Source organism: Onychostoma macrolepis, chromosome 22 (assembly GCF_012432095.1).
Source record: "Onychostoma macrolepis isolate SWU-2019 chromosome 22, ASM1243209v1, whole genome shotgun sequence".
NCBI classification, from domain to species: domain Eukaryota; kingdom Metazoa; phylum Chordata; class Actinopteri; order Cypriniformes; family Cyprinidae; genus Onychostoma; species Onychostoma macrolepis.
This window is the reverse complement of record NC_081176.1, coordinates 38,384,460-38,403,849: the sequence shown is the minus strand read 5'-3', so window position 1 is coordinate 38,403,849 and position 19,390 is coordinate 38,384,460. Positions and strand designations below refer to the sequence as shown.

General features: G+C 35.3%; 1 protein-coding gene across 1 annotated transcript in view; it reads left to right on the top strand.

Moving 5' to 3' along the window:
- Positions 1-6,394, top strand: part of LOC131531099 (uncharacterized) — an 8,101-nt gene extending 1,707 nt beyond the window's left edge. The window contains exons 2-4 of the mRNA XM_058761645.1: positions 1,536-1,685; positions 1,983-2,306; positions 5,738-6,394. Of these exons, the coding sequence (XP_058617628.1) occupies positions 1,536-1,685; positions 1,983-2,306; positions 5,738-5,832 (569 nt within the window). The 3' untranslated portion in view covers positions 5,833-6,394. The remainder of the gene's footprint in view (positions 1-1,535; positions 1,686-1,982; positions 2,307-5,737) is intronic.
- The last annotated feature ends 12,996 nt before the right edge of the window (positions 6,395-19,390 follow it).

Here is a 19,390-nt window from a genome sequence, read left to right as displayed (position 1 = left end):
AATCATGTTACAAAATATTTTCATTCATGAATTATAAAAATTAAGTTTGGATAGTGCACTATAATGTCTCTGTTCAAACTGTGAGTGACAGTTAAGGGGTTAAATCTCTCAAGATCTGATTAAACAACTCCACAAACAGCATTACCAGCTTCACACATTACAATTTGACTTTTGTTTCTGTCATATGTCTATAAAAATTATTTGAGAATTAACAGAAGTTTAATTGTTTTATTGAAAACGTTTCGTTTGACCTCACCATTGTGGCGATCAGGATTTGCTTTAGTTGGGCTTTTGACCCTTGATTTTTAATCTTAGCTTTTTTTCTGGCTGCTGTAACTGTTTATAAAGTATATTTATTATAGCAAGAAAAACCAAGAAAATTTGTGAATACAATCGCTATATGACCCTGAATGAGATGACAAATCAACCTATGAATCTCAACAATGGTGACAATCAAAAGCTTAATGCTGCTATTGTAAATAACACTAAACAAAACAACAACAAAAAAAAAAAAACACATGCACCATGTCTTCTAAGATCAGCCTCTGAATAAGGTCAGTGAATCAGGCCACTAAATAATGATTATATCAGTATCAATAATCAATCAAATGCACACAATCACAAATTTTCTTGCTATAACAAATATGCTTTACAAACACAGTTACAACAGCCAGAAAAAAAGCTAAGATTAAAAATCAAGGGTCAAGAGCCCAACTAAAGCAAACCTTGATCGCTACAATGGTGAGGTCAAACGAAACGTTTTCAATAAAATGTTAATGCTCAAATCATTTTTATAGACATATGACAGAAATAAAGTCAAATTGTAATTTTTGAAGCTGGCAATGCTGTTTGTGGAGTTGTTTAATCAGATCTTGAGAGATTTAATGATGTCTTGTATTTCAGTTGAGTTCATCTAAGGCTGTGGCTGAAGTCAGTTGCAGTTCTTGTTTCTCTTTCATTCAGTGATTCTGCTTGTTAACAGCAGGTGTTATCTATAAGGAGAGTAAATATTTAACTGAACTGTATTATTTTGCACAAGAGAGATCTAATTTAGTTTTGTGGGTCACCATTGTGGTGGAGAGTAGAGCCTGTGCTTCAGTCAATGATGAGCCACAAACACTGATGTTCTGCTGCTTTATTTAAAGACAATAACTGTAGAGTTGCTGATACAGTGATGATCTCTTTGTTAAGTGCTTTGGCATATAGATGTGTGCTATAGCTGATGATAAACTGCAACGATTTGAGTTAAAGTCATGTTTTGACTAACTTTACTATTAGTAACCAAAATTGCCAATAAGTTGCTGTAAATTTTACAGCAAATTTTTACAGTGTAAATATCAGGGCAAATTTGATTTTCCATTTTATCACCCCTTTAAAAAAAAATCTGTTATCACAATTCGGTTATAAAAGTGTAAGAACCCTGAATCTCTAAACAAGCTCATGAAGAATAAGGCTTTACTTTACTCTCTCAGATTTTCTGAAGATTTATTGTGTTTGTTTCATATCAGACTACTGTCTCCCTCTGTACACTACAGATTCACATGTAGAAACTTCAGCACTGGATCAGTCTTCAGGTGGTTTAACCAAAATATTTGTTTCCATAAGCCTGGCATTACTGGTTGTGGCTTTAGCTGGTGTGATTTACTGGTGTCTTTGCTTGAAGGCTAAACCAAAAGGACAAAAGTGTAAGTATTTCAACTGATACAGAAAGGGAAAAATATTGAGCTTTATTGTGCCACAGCAGTAGTTTCATTATTTTTCAATAATTTAAAAATTATTATTATTATTTTTTTTTAAGAAACAGCATAGAGCTAGCAACAGATGTTTTTGTGGCATATGCAAGATCATCATGTAGGTTTTTAGTAGTGAACATTTTAAAAAAGACAGCAGTTTAATCAATGAGAAAGCAGATATGGAGAAAACCATCAGCTGTGATTTTGTTCCTTTTTCTTGTTGTTAATTTTCTTGTTCTAATTTCTCAGATGGAGTGGAGATAATATTAAAGGTTGTGGGACAATCTGTCACTCTAAACACTGACACTGAAGTACAGACAGATGATCACATAAAGTGGATGTTTGGAGATAAAAAGTCTCTCATAGCTCAAACTAAAGAAGGGACTGGAGAGATCACTGTATATAATGATGAAGAGGAGGATGATGACAGATTCATAGACAGACTGGAGCTGAATCATCAGACTGGATCTCTGACCATCAGGAACAGTAGAACCACAGACTCTGGACATTATCATCTGCAGATTAACAGAAGTGGAAAAACCTCTTTCAAGAGATTCAGTGTTACAGTCTCTGGTGAGTAACTTTAATCTTGTAATAGTAAGTGTAATAATGATTGGTAACACTTTTTATATTTTTGGTTACACTACAGTTTTGGTGTCCTTGTTACAGTGTAATTATACATTTAAGTCCTGAGTAATATCAATTAATTACATGTACTTACTACACTGTAAAAAATGATTGTGATTTTAACAATAAAAAACTGTAAAATACCACAGTAATAACCTGTTAAATGATTAAGAGTAAGTTTCCTTACTATATACAGTGAATAACTGTAATAGATCTAACCTTTATTTTCGAGAAAGTAGCCTCAGAGTCGACACTCATAGACTGTGTCTGAAACCACTCCCTACACCCTCATTCACTAGTCCTACATTACTGCACTATATAATCCACTAGACAGAGTGATTGAGAACATATGAGTGAATTCAGACACTGATGAACACCTGCTGTTAACAAACACAATCACTGAATGAAAGAACAAGAAACAAAACAACTGACATACAGCCACAGCCTTAAATGAAATCAACTGAAATAAAACAGCAGAGGATGATTAAACAACTCCACAAACAGCATCACCAGCTCAACTTATTACTAACCGGTTTGACTTTCTGTCATATATCTACAAATTAACAGAGGTTTATATTTTATTTCAAATGTTTTGTTTGACCTCACCATCTTGGTGATCGGTGTTTGCTTTAGCTATGCTCTTGACCCTTGACTATTTAAGGTTAGTTTTTCTTTGGCTGTTATAACTGTGTTTGTAAAGCACATTTGTTATGACAAGAAAAGCCAAAAGGAATCGTAGTTTTGGTTAAAACTTAAAAGTGGTGGTCATCATCAGTTAGTGTCAAACAATATGGGTGATTTGTAATTATTTTCACATTGTTTATGGTAGTAATATTGTTCTATAAATTAAGCTGACAATCCATGAAAGAATTTAAAAACCTTTTATTCACAAAACCTTCAGAGTCACAGCACCATTTAGACACACAGACATCAAGAATCAGCACATGAACCTCAACAATGGTGACTATTAATAATAAAAAATAAAAAAAAAGCATGCTGGGTGCCAGTACAAAACTCCCAGCATGCACTGCAGCATGAATAAATTATGCAGCTGAATGTTCTTAATATTTCTTTATTTGCTTTTATTTTGGTGTTGTTTTTGTTGTTACTTTTCAGTAGACTGTTTTGTGATGTTCAGATTTGAACCGTTTTTAAACATTTTTTATATCATTTTTGATTGTCACCAATTTTGAGATTCATATGCCGATTGCTGATGTCTGTGTGTGTTTAAGTCCTGCCGTAGTTCAATGCATTTATTTGTGCATATTCTGGTTAGAGCTGTTTAACAACATTTGATTGCTGCAGTATCAATGGTGCAATTAACATATTACATGTTTAAGAAGAGACTTAACACGGGACAATCAGTGAATTAAACTAGATCATGTTGGTTTTGATATCACAAACATCAGTCTCCAGATGATGATAGAATCGTTTGGTGTTTTTGCTTTAAAAACTGTACTTAATAAACACAGCTAATTAAAAGCAACCAAGCAAAAACCAATATTAAAGAGTCACGATTCAAGATTCCAACTAAAGCAACCACTGATCGCCAATATGGTGACTTCAAATGAATACAACAACTAAAATCTCAATAAGAGCTTTTGTACACATATGACATAATAAAGTAAAAGTGGTTAGTAATAAGCTGGTGATGCTGTTTGTGGAGTTGTTTAATCACCCTCTTCTGAAATCTTGAGAGATTTCATGTGTTTTATTTCAGTTGATTTCATCTTGGCTTTAGCTGTAAGTTTTGTTTCTCTGCTCTTGTTTCTCGTTCCTTCAATGATTCTACTTGTTAACAGCAGGTGTTCATCAATAAACTCAATCCTAATTTGATTAGTCACTTAATTCTCTCATTAATTCATCACTGCTTCAGTGTTACTTCCACTCTGTAGTGTGGACACATAGAAGTGCTCTTTAAAACTGAGGATTTTGCTGTGGGATTAAAGGGGTTAAATTTGTGAGATGACAAAACATTCTGTGGAACGTAATTTTAACAGAAATATACCGTAAATTAAATTTACGGAACAAACTGTAAAAAACAGTAGATTACTGGCAACCACAGCTGCCGGTGTTTCACCGTAAAATCAAGACAAAAAACAGCAAAATACTGTGAAACCTAACAGTCAACTTCCTGTTGTGTTTTGTGGGTCACCATTGTGCTGGAGAGTAGAGCCTGTGTTTAAGTCAAGGACAGACAGAGAGACACTGATGTTATGCTGCATGTTGCTTTATTTAAAGGCAGTAACTGTGTAGTTACTGATGTAAAGAGAATCTATTTATTAATTTTAATCACGCATGTATGTGTGTTGCTGTTATTTGCAAGAGTTTTGAGTTGAATTTATGACTTTGCATAAATCAGTAAAATTTTGTTCATGGACATAAACAAAATAGTTCTCAATACTTTTTTGCTCACATTACATAAACATTATAAATATTAGTTTATAAACAAATGGCAGTTGGATAATTTAAGCGTAGTCGGTTTCTGCAAATAAAATGAGTTAACTGAAAGGTTTGTGTATTAACATTGTATCAGTTAATGAGATACAGTTTTTCACTGTAAATTTAAACAGTTCTGTAAATCCTAAAATGTTGCTACCGTCTTTTTCACGGTAAAATTCTGGCAACCACAGCTGCCGGTATTTTTCCGTAAATTTAACAGATTTTTTTTTACAGTGTATATGGTTAGGATTAGGGTTTGGTTTAAGGTTACTTGCAAGTAATTATGCATAATGTTTTTTTGCTATTATAATAGTAAGTGCATTCAACGAACAAGGACACCTTAAAATAAAGTGTTACCCAGTTTCCTTATTACACGTTACATTTATTTACTATAATAATAACAGTAAATAATGCATAATTGCATCAAACCTAAACCAAACAAAATCAAATCCTAAACCAAACAAAAAATAATGTTATTCAGTATTTAAATGTATGATTATTCCAATATTTAGTAACAAGGCCGCTGTAAAATGAAATGTAACCTACCGGTAATTGTCTTATTATAGATCAACACTGTGTCAGTCATTTACACGAAAGACTGTGGGTTTGTACGAGCAACAGATTAATCTAATTGTAGATGTCAGAAATTCTTGTAAAAGCTTTTGCCTTACAATTTGACAATATTGTGGGCCCCTTGGAAGTTTGATGAGTCACATAAAGACATTAACTTAAAAATATATATTGTGTTAATGCCTGATATATCTGGTCATTTTCCTGAGTGGATTTGTAGCAGTTATTATATATATTTATATTTTATAACACATTTTATATATCAAAAAGTTTTCACTCATCACTGTAAATGCAGAGGAACTATTTTTATGTTGTATTAATATTGTCTTTTTCTGTCTGTTCTTGTCTTGTGTGTTTTCTTTTAGACTCACCTGAAACCAGAATTATTATGTTATATGACAGTGAGATTACTGAGAACAAAATGCCATTGATGGAGAAACTTCCAACAACTTCAGCATGAATTAATTATTATTATTATTATTATTATTATTATTATTATTGCATATATATATGAGCCTGTATTGCACTATGTATAATCATTTTCTATTCTTAAATGTTTAAAAAAAAATTTAAATCAATTTTTAAATCACTTTGTTTTGTTGTGATTATTATTATTATTATTTTTAATTCCTTGTTATTATTATTATTTTTTTTAATGACTATTTCACTTCCTTTTATGTAAAGCACTTTGAATTATCACTGTGTATGAAATGTGCTATATAAATAAACTTGCCTTGCCTTGTGTGAGACACATTAGTTAATTGACCATCCAATGTCCAATTCAGTGTTTCTGGCCTGTGAGTGAAAACTATAATGTGAATATTTTTTGCAGAATTTATTGGCAAGTTTCAGATATTTTGAGTTTTTATTTTATTTTCTGTTTGTTGATATGTTAATATCTGCGCTTTGTTTTTCTTGACTTGACTCATCAATGTTTTGATGATAATATCACTCTTCTGTATGATCTGACTGATTTCTTCTTTGTTTTTAGTCTAATTATCTGTGCTTGAATCATTTGGTGTTTTGGGACGAACTTCAATAAAATCATAGAAAAAAAATCTATTGCAACTGTTGAACAAAGCAAAAAGGTATCAGTAAAATCAATTATCAGCTGATACCTAGTAGTAATCAAAGATTTTAAGAGTGTGTGTGTGTGCATGTAAAGTAAGTAAAACTTTATTTGTATAGCACCTTTAAAACAGTGTTTACAAAGTGCTTTACATGATAGACAATATACACAAGAACAAACATAAGCAATTAAATCACATAATAAAAATAAAATAAATAAAATACAAAAATGAGTCAAGGAAAAGCCCTAGTGAACACGTGTTTTGAGAATTTTTAAAAGTGCACAGTTAGTCGATGGCTCGTAGGTTGTCAGGAAGAGAATTCCATAGCTTGGGACCGAAATAACTAAAGGCTGACTTCCCAATTTTTATCCGAGTCTTAGGCACAACCAACACATTTCTGTTTGATGTTCGGAGTGATCTTACTGGAGTATATTTATTTAACAAATTAGAAAGTGTAAGGACGGCGCTGAGGCAGAACTAGAATCCATTCGCAGAAGTTTATTAAAAGGATTAGCAGCAGACAGAAATGGGAAGACAGGCAAAGGGTTCAAAACCAGAGTAACAGTCCAATCAGGCAAACAGAGCAAAAGGGCAAATCCAGGTAATCAGTAGTCGAAATAATCAGGCAGAGTTATACACAAAAGGTCAGACAGAATATCACTTTGGAAAACGCTCTGTAAGGCAGGTAAACTGGCAATACTTCGCAACCTGCCATGTGCTCAGAATCTGGCTTATAAAGCCACCAAACAGGAAGTGTCAGTAGAGGAAGCAGAGGGAGCAGCATGCAGTCAGTACTTGGGTGAGGGCTCCCTCTGCTGGCTTGGCGTTACAGAAAGGTATATAGGGGCAGTTCCATGAAGACATTTAAAAACTAATAAGAGGATCTTGAATTAAATTCTGAATGATACTGGCAGCCAGTGAAGGGATCTGAGTGTTGGAGTAATGTGATTTCTAATTTTACAGCGAGTTAGTATTCGTGCAGCTGCATTCTGAACTCTTTGTAAGTGTTTAATAGAGCTCTTTGGTAACCCAGCAAAAACACTGTTGCAGTAGTCGAGTCTAGACGTAACAAATGCATGAACAAGTTTCTCACTGTCAGAAGGGGAGAAAATGTCACATACTTAGGAGATATTTCTGAGGTGATAATATGCTGTTTTAGTAACAATGCTAATATGTTTTTTTTTTTGTTTGTTTGTTTGTTTGTTTGTTTTTTAAACTGAGGTCACTATCAAATATAATTCCTAAGTTCTTAGCCTGATTACTGGTTTTTAGTGATAGAGAGTCAAAATGTGAAGCTATAGATCCTCTCCGCACGTCATTACCGATAACAAGTATCTCTGTCTTATCTTTGTTTAGCTGTAAAAAGTTCTGGGACATCCACAATTTTATGCTCTCTATGCAGTCAAGTAGTGTGAAAATTGAATTATGGGCATCTGGTGCAAGTGAAAGATAAAGTTGTGTGTCATCTGCATACTGGTGAAATGAAATATTGTACTGGTTAATTACACCAGATAAAGGAAGCATGTATAAGTTAAATAACAGAGGACCCAAAATCGAGCCTTGAGGAACACCACAAGAAATGGCATAATGCCTGGAGGTGTAGGTACTCAATAAGTGAATTGGCATTGAGATAGTTATTGAGCTGTATGGATACTATTTTTTCAATTATTTTACCAAGAAAAGGTAGATTAGAGATTGGTCTGTAGTTACTGACCCAGTCAACAATTTGATCTCACAGTGATGTCACCATGAGCTCACAGGATACTTGTGATGAGGTCACAATGTGAGGTAACAGTGAACTAAAAGTGTAACCTCACAGCGCCCTCACTGTGAGCTCATACTAATGTGAGGTCAAAGTGCACTCACTGCACAGAGACTAGGTACCCAGCATGCATTGCAGCATGAAGCTTTTGATTGTCACCATTGTTGAGATTCATACATTGATTCTTGATGTCTCTCTTTGTGTTTGAATGACAGGGTAGTTAATAATGTTTGTGTCTTATGCTTTTATAATCCTTCATAACTGATTATGAGACTGCTGGATCCTATACTGTATAACCACAGCACTATTATGTTTAGAAACTGCTGATTAATATAACTTCACCAAGACTGCATATTGAGTGTACTGTGATGACTGCGTTGCAATCATCAATAACACACCAATATCACCTGGTTGCAGTCTCTTTTTGGTTTTTCTTGCCATAACAAATGTGCTTTATAAACACAGTTAGAACAGCCCCAAAAATATATAATATATAAAGTCAAGGGTCAAGAGCCCAACTAAAGCAAACACTACTCACCACGATGGTAACATATGTTTCACTTGTACCTTATAACAGAAAGCTGTTAACTGGGCGTGCACTCATGAGCTCATCATGTGAGAGCACTGTGATATCTCTGTGATAGTGTTGAGAAACAGGAAGTAGAATGTCCCCCAGCGACTGATATTTGAACTGCCTCCTCTCAACCTGCTCAACATTTTGGGTTCACAATGAGCTCATATATTACTCACACTGTGAGGATCACCGTATGAGAATGGTGTGATGTCACTGTGATCATCAGCGTGATCTCACGTGTTGACTGGGGAGCACAGAAGAATCGAGATTACTTTTCTTCAGCAGGGGCCTAACAATTGCAGTTTTAAAAATTTGTGGAAAAACTCCTTGCTGTAGGGACTGATTAATGATATTCAGGATATCAGGTAATAAGCAGTTCACAACAGTTTTGAGAAATTTAGTGGGTAATGGGTCTAAAGCACAGGTAGAGGAATTCAGATGTGATATGACCTGTATAAGTGTACTGGGGCTAACAGCTGAGAAGGAGGACAGATTACATTGCAACGGACTAGCTGGGGGGTTGGAGACCTTACAAGGGGGGCAAGTGCTGGCAATGTTTTGTCTTATAGAAGTAATTTTGTCATTAAAAAATTCTGCAAACTCATTGCACTTGTGAGAAGTTCAATAGAGGGGTTAAGTAGCCTATCGATAGTAGAGAATAAGATTCTAGGGTTGTCTTTGATGCAATCAATTAAACTTGAAAAATAAGCTTTTCTTGCAGACCTCCTTGCATTATTTAACATTTTCAGATGAGTCTCATAGATGTCATGGTGAACTGTAAGCTTTGTGCGCTTCCATTGCCTTTCTGCTCTCCTGGAGTCTCTTCTTAATTTTACAATGGGTGTAATACACCCGTTGTACTATTTTTCCATGGGGTTTTAGTTGTCCCAGAAACAGTCTTTGTTTTTAAAGGGGCAACAGAGTGGATACATTTGGACAGCCTGAGACTAAAATTCTCAGCATAAGTGTCTACTGAGGGGAAAGTGAGAGGAGGGAGAGATGAAATGAGCTCCATGAAGGTCATGGCAGAATCAGCATAGAGATAGCGCTTATTGTGTCAGACTTGTGTCCCTGTGTCCTGTGTTTTTCCTCCCTCATGTTTCCTCATGCCATTATTGGGTCTTCCTGTTCCTGTCCTCGTTTAGGATCATTATAAGTTCATTGATTTCCAGGTGTGTCTCTTCATCCCCTCGTCTTGTATTGTGTATTTAAAGAGTGTTCTGTTCTGTAGTCCCTCGTCCGCTATTAAATGTCATCCTGGTGTTTCCTTGCCTTCGTGAGTCATTAAAAGACTATTTTGAGAACCTGATACCTGTGTTTTTTTTTCAATCTCCTCACATTCTTTCTTACATGCTTCAAAGTAACAGTCACACTGATGGGCCATTAGGGGAGGGTCCTTTGTTTCTCAGGTGTGAATCACTAAATATTCAAAGCCTATAAGACTGATTACTCAAAAGTCTTATTCAGAACTATTCAGTATGTGTTTTATGGCCTTATTTCAGCTACATTTTTCCCCAAAACTTTGAATTTTTTTTTTTTTTTTTTTTATTTTTTATAGTGCTGTCAAACGATTAATCGTGATTAATCGCATCCAAAATAAAAGTTTTTGTTTACATAATATATGTGTTAACTGTGTATATTTATTATGTGTATATAAATACAAACACATGCATGCATATATTTAAGAAAAATATGTTATGTTTATATATTAAATATTTTTATATATAATATATAAAGTCAAGGGTCAAGAGCCCAACTAAAGCAAACACTACTCACCACGATGGTAACATATGTTTCACTTGTACCTTATAACAGAAAGCTGTTAACTGGGCGTGCACTCATGAGCTCATCATGTGAGAGCACTGTGATATCTCTGTGATAGTGTTGAGAAACAGGAAGTAGAATGTCCCCAGCGACTGATATTTGAACTGCCTCCTCTCAACCTGCTCAACATTTTGGGTTCACAATGAGCTCATATATTACTCACACTGTGAGGATCACCGTATGAGAATGGTGTGGCGTCACTGTGATCATCGCGTGATCTCACGTGTTGACTGGGGAGCACAGAAGAATCGAGATTACTTTTCTTCAGCAGGGGCCTAACAATTGCAGTTTTAAAAATTTGTGGAAAAACTCCTTGCTGTAGGGACTGATTAATGATATTCAGGATATCAGGTAATAAGCAGTTCACAACAGTTTTGAGAAATTTAGTGGGTAATGGGTCTAAAGCACAGGTAGAGGAATTCAGATGTGATATGACCTGTATAAGTGTACTGGGGCTAACAGCTGAGAAGGAGGACAGATTACATTGCAACGGACTAGCTGGGGGTTGGAGACCTTACAAGGGGGCAAGTGCTGGCAATGTTTTGTCTTATAGAAGTAATTTTGTCATTAAAAATTCTGCAAACTCATTGCACTTGTGAGAAGTTCAATAGAGGTTAAGTAGCCTATCGATAGTAGAGAATAAGATTCTAGGGTTGTCTTTGATGCAATCAATTAAACTTGAAAAATAAGCTTTTCTTGCAGACCTCCTTGCATTATTTAACATTTTCAGATGAGTCTCATAGATGTCATGGTGAACTGTAAGCTTTGTGCGCTTCCATTGCCTTTCTGCTCTCCTGGAGTCTCTTCTTAATTTTACAATGGGTGTAATACACCCGTTGTACTATTTTTCCATGGGGTTTTAGTTGTCCCAGAAACAGTCTTTGTTTTTAAAGGGGCAACAGAGTGGATACATTTGGACAGCCTGAGACTAAAATTCTCAGCATAAGTGTCTACTGAGGGAAAGTGAGAGGAGGAGAGATGAAATGAGCTCCATGAAGGTCATGGCAGAATCAGCATAGAGATAGCGCTTATTGTGTCAGACTTGTGTCCCTGTGTCCTGTGTTTTTCCTCCCTCATGTTTCCTCATGCCATTATTGGGTCTTCCTGTTCCTGTCCTCGTTTAGGATCATTATAAGTTCATTGATTTCCAGGTGTGTCTCTTCATCCCTCGTCTTGTATTGTGTATTTAAAGAGTGTTCTGTTCTGTAGTCCCTCGTCCGCTATTAAATGTCATCCTGGTGTTTCCTTGCCTTCGTGAGTCATTAAAAGACTATTTTGAGAACCTGATACCTGTGTTTTTCAATCTCCTCACATTCTTTCTTACATGCTTCAAAGTAACAGTCACACTGATGGGCCATTAGGGAGGGTCCTTTGTTTCTCAGGTGTGAATCACTAAATATTCAAAGCCTATAAGACTGATTACTCAAAAGTCTTATTCAGAACTATTCAGTATGTGTTTTATGGCCTTATTTCAGCTACATTTTTCCCCAAAACTTTGAATTTTTTTTAACATTTTTTTATTTTTTATAGTGCTGTCAAACGATTAATCGTGATTAATCGCATCCAAAATAAAAGTTTTTGTTTACATAATATATGTGTTAACTGTGTATATTTATTATGTGTATATAAATACAAACACATGCATGCATATATTTAAGAAAAATATGTTATGTTTATATATTAAATATTTTTATATATAATATAAAATATAAGAATATAAATATATACATGTATATACATGTAAATATTTTCAAAATATATACTGTATGTGTGTGTATTTATATATACATAATAAATATACACAGTACACATGCATATATTATGTAAACAAAAACTTTTATTTTGATGCGATTAATCGCGATTAATCGTTTGACAGCACTAATTTTTTATAATTAATAAAAAATGCAATCCCGCACACTATCAGTCCATGCTAAATATAGAAATTTATTCTTACAAGAAATGGCAACGTTTCAGTCCACTGACCTTCATCAGGCATATGTATATAACAGACAAGTAATTTAAAAACAGTCACCACCAATGAATGTAATCGACACTAAATGTGGACCAATCACCAACTCATATGTCATGACCAACAAGGACTCAAATATCCAATAAAAAGTACTTTTCAATATTATCAATAAGCGATGTTGCATTATTTATAAACAAATGTAATCATGTTTGTAAAGTCACAATGTCAGACAATAACTAAAAGTTACAATATCATCTCTTCCCAATCAAACAGACGCTCAAAAATATAATAAAAACACCCTACAACATTACATTAAATAATGCTTCATCGTTTAACCCCAAAGGTGATGAAGTTTGCAGAGTCACAATCCAAAACAATTCACGTCTTAATAAAAGAGTTTCAATGTCACCACTAGGTGGTGGAACCAGCGCCCTTTCAATCCCCAAGAAACGTAGGGAGGACACATCATGATTAAAAGAAAGGAAATGTGCAGCAACTTGTTGAAGCACATGTAACAGAGTTAATTTTATATTTTCGACCTGTTCTTGGATGACAAAAAAAACAGCAGTTTGCAATGTATTATAACACTGTGCACAATTACCGCACCGATAATTTCCCTTCTGTATAGGGCTCAAAAAACTTTGAGATGCAGGAGAGACCGCACTCTGAAAACGGGCATGTACCAGAAGATTTCTTAAGTTTCTGGAACGCTTATATCATCGGGGGATGTCGAAAAAGATGACTCAACTCAGGTTCCGAGGACAACAAATGTCAATGTTTTTTAAAAATGTTTCTTATCTGATAAGTTGTTGATGAATATGTAGTAATAAAAGTAAACAAATGTTTTTTGTCCGTTTTGTCTTCTTGTTTAACTCTGTACATGTTTTTTAAAAGCTATATCAAAAGCATCATTAACCCATTTTGTGGGATATTCTCTGTCCAAAAATTTATTTCATAATCAACGACTTTTGAATAAAATCAGAATCTGAATGGCAAATCCTTCTTAATCTGTAAACTGACTCTTGGGTAAACCCCTTTTCAAAGAGGATGGATGGCAACTAGTAGCTATTAAAAGAGTGTTACGATCAGTTTCCTTGGTATACAAAGTGGTTATCAACTTTCCTTTGTGCTTAAGCACCCACATATCCAAAAAAAAAAAAGAACTTTAAGGTGGCTCACTTCAAGGGACAATTCCAGTTCCTCTACAAAAGTATTCAAAACAGTCACAAACTCATGCGACTCCTTTAGGTCTCCCAAAAAAATACAAAATAAATAAATAAATCGATATATCTATACCATTTCATTATACGATAATACAATGGATTAACATTACAATTGTAAACATAGAAATAACCCATGAATAAGTTCAAATAATTAGGGGCAAAAATCGAACCCATCGCCGTGCCATTCACTTGAAGGTAAAAGTCATTATCAAAGTTAAAATAATTGTATTTTAGAACAGAAGAGGCCATCTCGACTAAAGAAGTCTCATCACATTCTGCAAGATGTATCTTAGTATTCTGTCTCTTAATTAACGCTTTCAGCATTTGTAGTGAAGCTGTTTGCATAGTGCAGACGTCAAACTTTGAGCTTCGTGTTAACCCTTTCTCACGTGAGTTTAAAATATTCTAACTGAGCCCCCAGCATGAGTTTTTTTAGGCGACCGTTATTTTAGAATGTATAGCCTTATTGTTTCCATGGCGACGCGTCATGCTTGTCATGTGACACACCGCAGCCCTAATAGCGCTGTATGACACATGGATTGCTTTTATTTCGTTTTTCCTTTTTTTATTATTAATATTCACAAACATACTCGCTATATTATGAGATATCTGATATTCCGATTCTGAAATATGTGCAAGTAAATGTATTTGGTTGTTTAAACACTTTTATAATGACCGTGTTAGTTGATCTATACCGGGTGATGGGCGCCGCCATGTTTGTTCGCGCTGAATCCGAGCTGTGGGATTTACACCACGTAAATTCAAACTCGCCTCCCGAAACACGTTAAAGTAAGTCTCCAGTAAACTGGGAGAAGAGCAGAGTAAACTTTAAAGTTATCTACACAATCTGTATGATATCAATAAAGCATGTCGTCAGATTATATTTGTAAGGATCATTATTGCTGCTTCCATAGACATCAGCGTATATTTTACAAACTATAAATGTATGGTTTTGCTGGTACTTATGTGTATTTAAATGTCTGAAATATAAAATAAGCATTATATGGTTGAAAACACTGAATAAGTGATAATATGACAAGCGCTCGTGCGTCTGATCTGGCTCCGCGCCAGAAAGCAGATTTGAATTCAGCAGTTGATGACGTGATGTACTGAACGTTCTAATCACACCGGTGTGATCGTACGCTCCAGGGAGCAGCCAAGACTGATCACACCGGTGTGATCGTACGCGTTAAAGGGTTAACAGGAATGGAAAAAGCCCTTTGACCACGCGCTATTCACACACAGCTTCACACAACTAACACCTCAGGCATACTCATAAACTGACATAAACCACAAAAATCTACCAAGTATACATTCTCATGAAGAAGCCATTTATATGCCCAACAGGTTGAACCATAATTTTTGTACAGCTGAAAAGAAATCTGAGCACAGCAAGTTTCAGTTTGACTCACAAACTGAGCTGTTAGAGGAGCCAGAGCTTCCAGGGGCCTAAGAGAGTCGAACTCTAGGGGCCATCTGACCACTCTGTATAGCAGTCGCTGACCACTACCAAGTTGTGTGTTTCCTTGTTGTTTTAGCAAAATTAACACTAGGTATGTTTGTCTACAGCTGGTTTTAACTGAAAGGCGAGATTTGCCATGACCAACGCTGGACTGGTCATTTTGGCACGGTCTCCATTATTCTGAGATCATTTGATGACCTATCCACACTGCTCCGAGAAATCAACAGCAGCCCAGCCTATGGAGCAGATGTGCGAGTTGAAGCAGCAGGTTTACTACGGGCCATGTCTGAACCCAGCTTTAGGTTCATTGCCGAGATGGTGCACAAAATCTTATCGTATCTCGACCCCCCTAATCTGATGCTACAGGCAGAAGACATGGATCTGTTAACAGGTGTGCAACTTGTAAATTCAGCATGTAGGTGTATTGAAAATCTCCGTTCTGAGACGGAATTTGTGACACTCTTGAAGCGTTGCAAGGATGCAACAACAGAGCCTGTGCCAAATAAGAGACGACACACACTAAACACATCCTTCGCTATGTATGCAGTTGAGGAAAGAATTATATATGAAGATCTCAGCGATGAAACAGAGCTACGCAGGATGTATTTCAGTTGTATCGATGCAGTTTGTGGGGAAATGAAGGAACGCTTTGGGGAACGCAATTGTGTGCTGATGGATGCGCTTAGATCTCTGGACCCAGAGGATTCTACTTTCTTGGATGTGTCCAAAGTGAAACCTTTACTGGACCTTACTAATACACCCATTGTGGAATCTGAATACACAGTGGCTCACCAATTCCTAAGCATGCAAATGAAGGACTCATTTCCAGCCGATGGGGGTAAATGGACAATGAAAAAAGTTATCCAACACTTTCAGAAACCTCTCGAAGCAATGCCAAGCGTGATGATGGCACTCAAACATGCTTTGACCTTTGGTGCAAGCACGGCACTCTGTGAGAACTCTTTTTCCACATTAAAGAACGTCCTTACAGAGCATCGCCATTAGCATGCTTCATCGACGCAAGGCCAATTTAATTAAGTTGGCATTTGAAAAGGACCTAACCAAAAAGTTCCGGGAGGAGTGTGTTGGATTACAAATTTGTAAAATGTTAAATCTAGGTTCCAATGTAACAGTATACAAACTGAAGAAGTTATATACATTGTATTTAGCATTTATGGTGAAGATGATGACATCAGATGAACGATTCTGTTATACAAAGTTTGTAGCAAGAGGTTCCTGCCAGTTCCTGTTCTCTTATTGTAAGTCAAATGAGCCATTCTCGGAGACTCTCACGTTTTGTTTGTAATGACTCTTGGTGCCCCTGCCCCAATCTTTGGGCAGTTAGGCTGATTGGATTAGGAGTGGTTAAATGGGGCAGGTTGCTATACCTGAATACTTCATTTGCATGCTTTGTTTAAGGTCGTCATCCAGGTGCTTTGTTTCCATTCCTAAGCACTGCCCCCTAAATGTATATAAACTACAATTTATCACTGCTTTAGTTAGACTTGGATGACTGCAGCAACGCACAGCGAGTTCTCAATAAAGAGTAACTTCTGTATGAAAGATATCCCAACGTCTTCTGGTCTCTGCTTCGACAAGGAAAAAGTTTCCTACAAGTGGAAGGACATTGTTTTAAGAAGATCCCACTCTGTTGCACAACGTCGCCTACCACTCTACTAATGTGATGAGTAGGCTAAGCCTATTTTATTTTAGGCAGGTCCTTGTCTAGACATTGTGGAAAATGAAATAAAACACATGATATTGTTATATACAACAGAAAATAGCACTTTGAGTAGATAGTTTTATATTATTTTTTATTATTATTTGTTTAAACTTGTTGGAGTGGTGAGTTGCTTATATTTGACTATTTTATAAAGTCCCTGCCTTTTAAAAAAACTAAATGTAACACAAAGATATAGGCTGTAACAATGAATACATAAATAAAATGTGTCAGGGCTTGACATTGTGACAATTGTGTTGTATATAATTGATTATGAAGCAATATTCTCATCAGAGTTCAATCAGCTTTGACATATTTAAATATGCAAAATTGTGATATTTTTACCTTTATAAAGGGCATTTTCCCCTTATATTTTTAAATATGTGCTTCATCTTTCATTTTAAATTCTTAATTTTGATCATTAAATTAAATTAGAATGACACTATAGGGATGTTACCAATCAAATTTAATAATTTACACTAAATAATTTACATTAAATAATGTTATTAGATTGTTTTAAATATTTTTTTGAATATACAAATAAGAAATGTTGGAAAGAATGACACTTTTAAACAAACTAAACTGCCAGTAGGTGGCGGCAGGTGATAAGCGGTCTTATTAAGCGAGTCATTGAGTCATTCAAACGATTCGTTCAAACGGCTGATTAATCAAGAATGAGGCAGTTGTTTATGAATGGGTCATTGAATCTTTGACTCAACCGATTCGTTCAAAACGCTGAATCATTCAGTAATGAAAACACGCTTGAGTGTTGCTGTGAGATAAGGCGAGGTGAGGTTATGGTTCTGCTGTGATCTTTGAACTATTTTCGCTGCTGAAACAACAAAAACAGTCAATATTGCGTCTAAAATGTAAGTGACTTAATATTACTTGTTTAGTGAACTGTCATATGAAATCAGTGTCACATTTTCAATCGTGATGGTATTCAGCACTCTTGTGATGTTGCTTAACTGTGTAATGTTATAAAACCCCACATTTCTAAATTTTACCGCAGTATGTTAACTGAGTTTAACTCGCTTTGTGATGTTTGCGCTCATTTGTTTGCTGCGCAGCCTTGTTAGCGTCATTAGATTATGCACTATCCATCGCATTTAGACTAAATGATGAAGAATCATTATCGCGTTTTGGTGATTTTTATTGGCGTTTTAATCATGCTAGGCTACTTGTCCGTTCGGGCAAGTAAAATTCTCTTTCAGTTGGCCTTTTAAAAAATCCACACTGTAAAAAATTGCTGTAAAATTTACAGTAACTTACTGGCAATTTTGGTTGCCAGTAAGACTGTAAATTTACAAGAGTATGTAAATCAATAATTACAATTGTACTGTAAAAATACAGCAAACTCTTGCATGCTGTAAAATTGTTACGATGGTGTGTAAACATTTGGTAAACTTATTTCATTTGATTCTACTAAGAAGGAACATTTCTTAATATAAAACTGCAAACGCTTAATTTATAATATAGTAAAGTTACTAAAAACATGATTTTAACTCAAATCGTTGCAGTTTATCATCAGCTATAGCACACATGCATGTGGTAAAGCACTTAACAAAGAGATCACATCATTGTCAATAATCAATCACAAGCACGTAGTCACACATTTTCCTAGCTTTTCATACTATAACAAATGTGCTCTACAAACACAGTTACAGCAACCAGAAAAAACCTAAGATTAAAATTTGATGGTCAAGAGCCCAACTAAAGCAAACCCTGACCGCCACAATGGTGAGGTTAAATGAAACGTTTTCAATAAAACAACTAAACTTCTGTTAATTCTCAAATAATTTTTATAGACATATGACAGAAATAAAGTCAAATTGTAATGTGTGAAGCTGGTAATGCTGTTTGTGGAGTTGTTTAATCAGATCTTGAGAGATTTAATGATGTCTTGTATTTCAGTTGAGTTCATCTAAGGCTGTGGCTGAAGTCAGCTGTAGTTCTTGTTTCTCTTTCATTCAGTGATTCTGCTTGTTAATAGCAGGTGTTATCTATAAGGAGAGTAAATATTTAACTGAACTGTATTATTTTGCACAAGAGAGATCTGTTAGTTTAATTTAGTTTTGTGGGTCACCGTTGTGGTGGAGAGTAGAGCCTGTGCTTCAGTCAATGATGAGCCACAAACACTGATATTCTGCTGCTTTATTTAAAGACAATAACTGTAGAGTTGCTGATACAGTGATGATTTCTTTGTTAAGTGCTTTACCACATGCATGTGTGCTATAGCTGATGATAAACTGCAAAGATTTGAGTTAAAGTCATGTTTTTAGTAACTTCACTATTATAAATTAAGCGTTTGCAGTTTTATATTAAGAAATGTTCCTTCTTAGTAGAATCAAATGAAATAAGTTTACCAAATGTTTACACACCATCGTAACAATTTTACAGCATGCAAGAGTTTG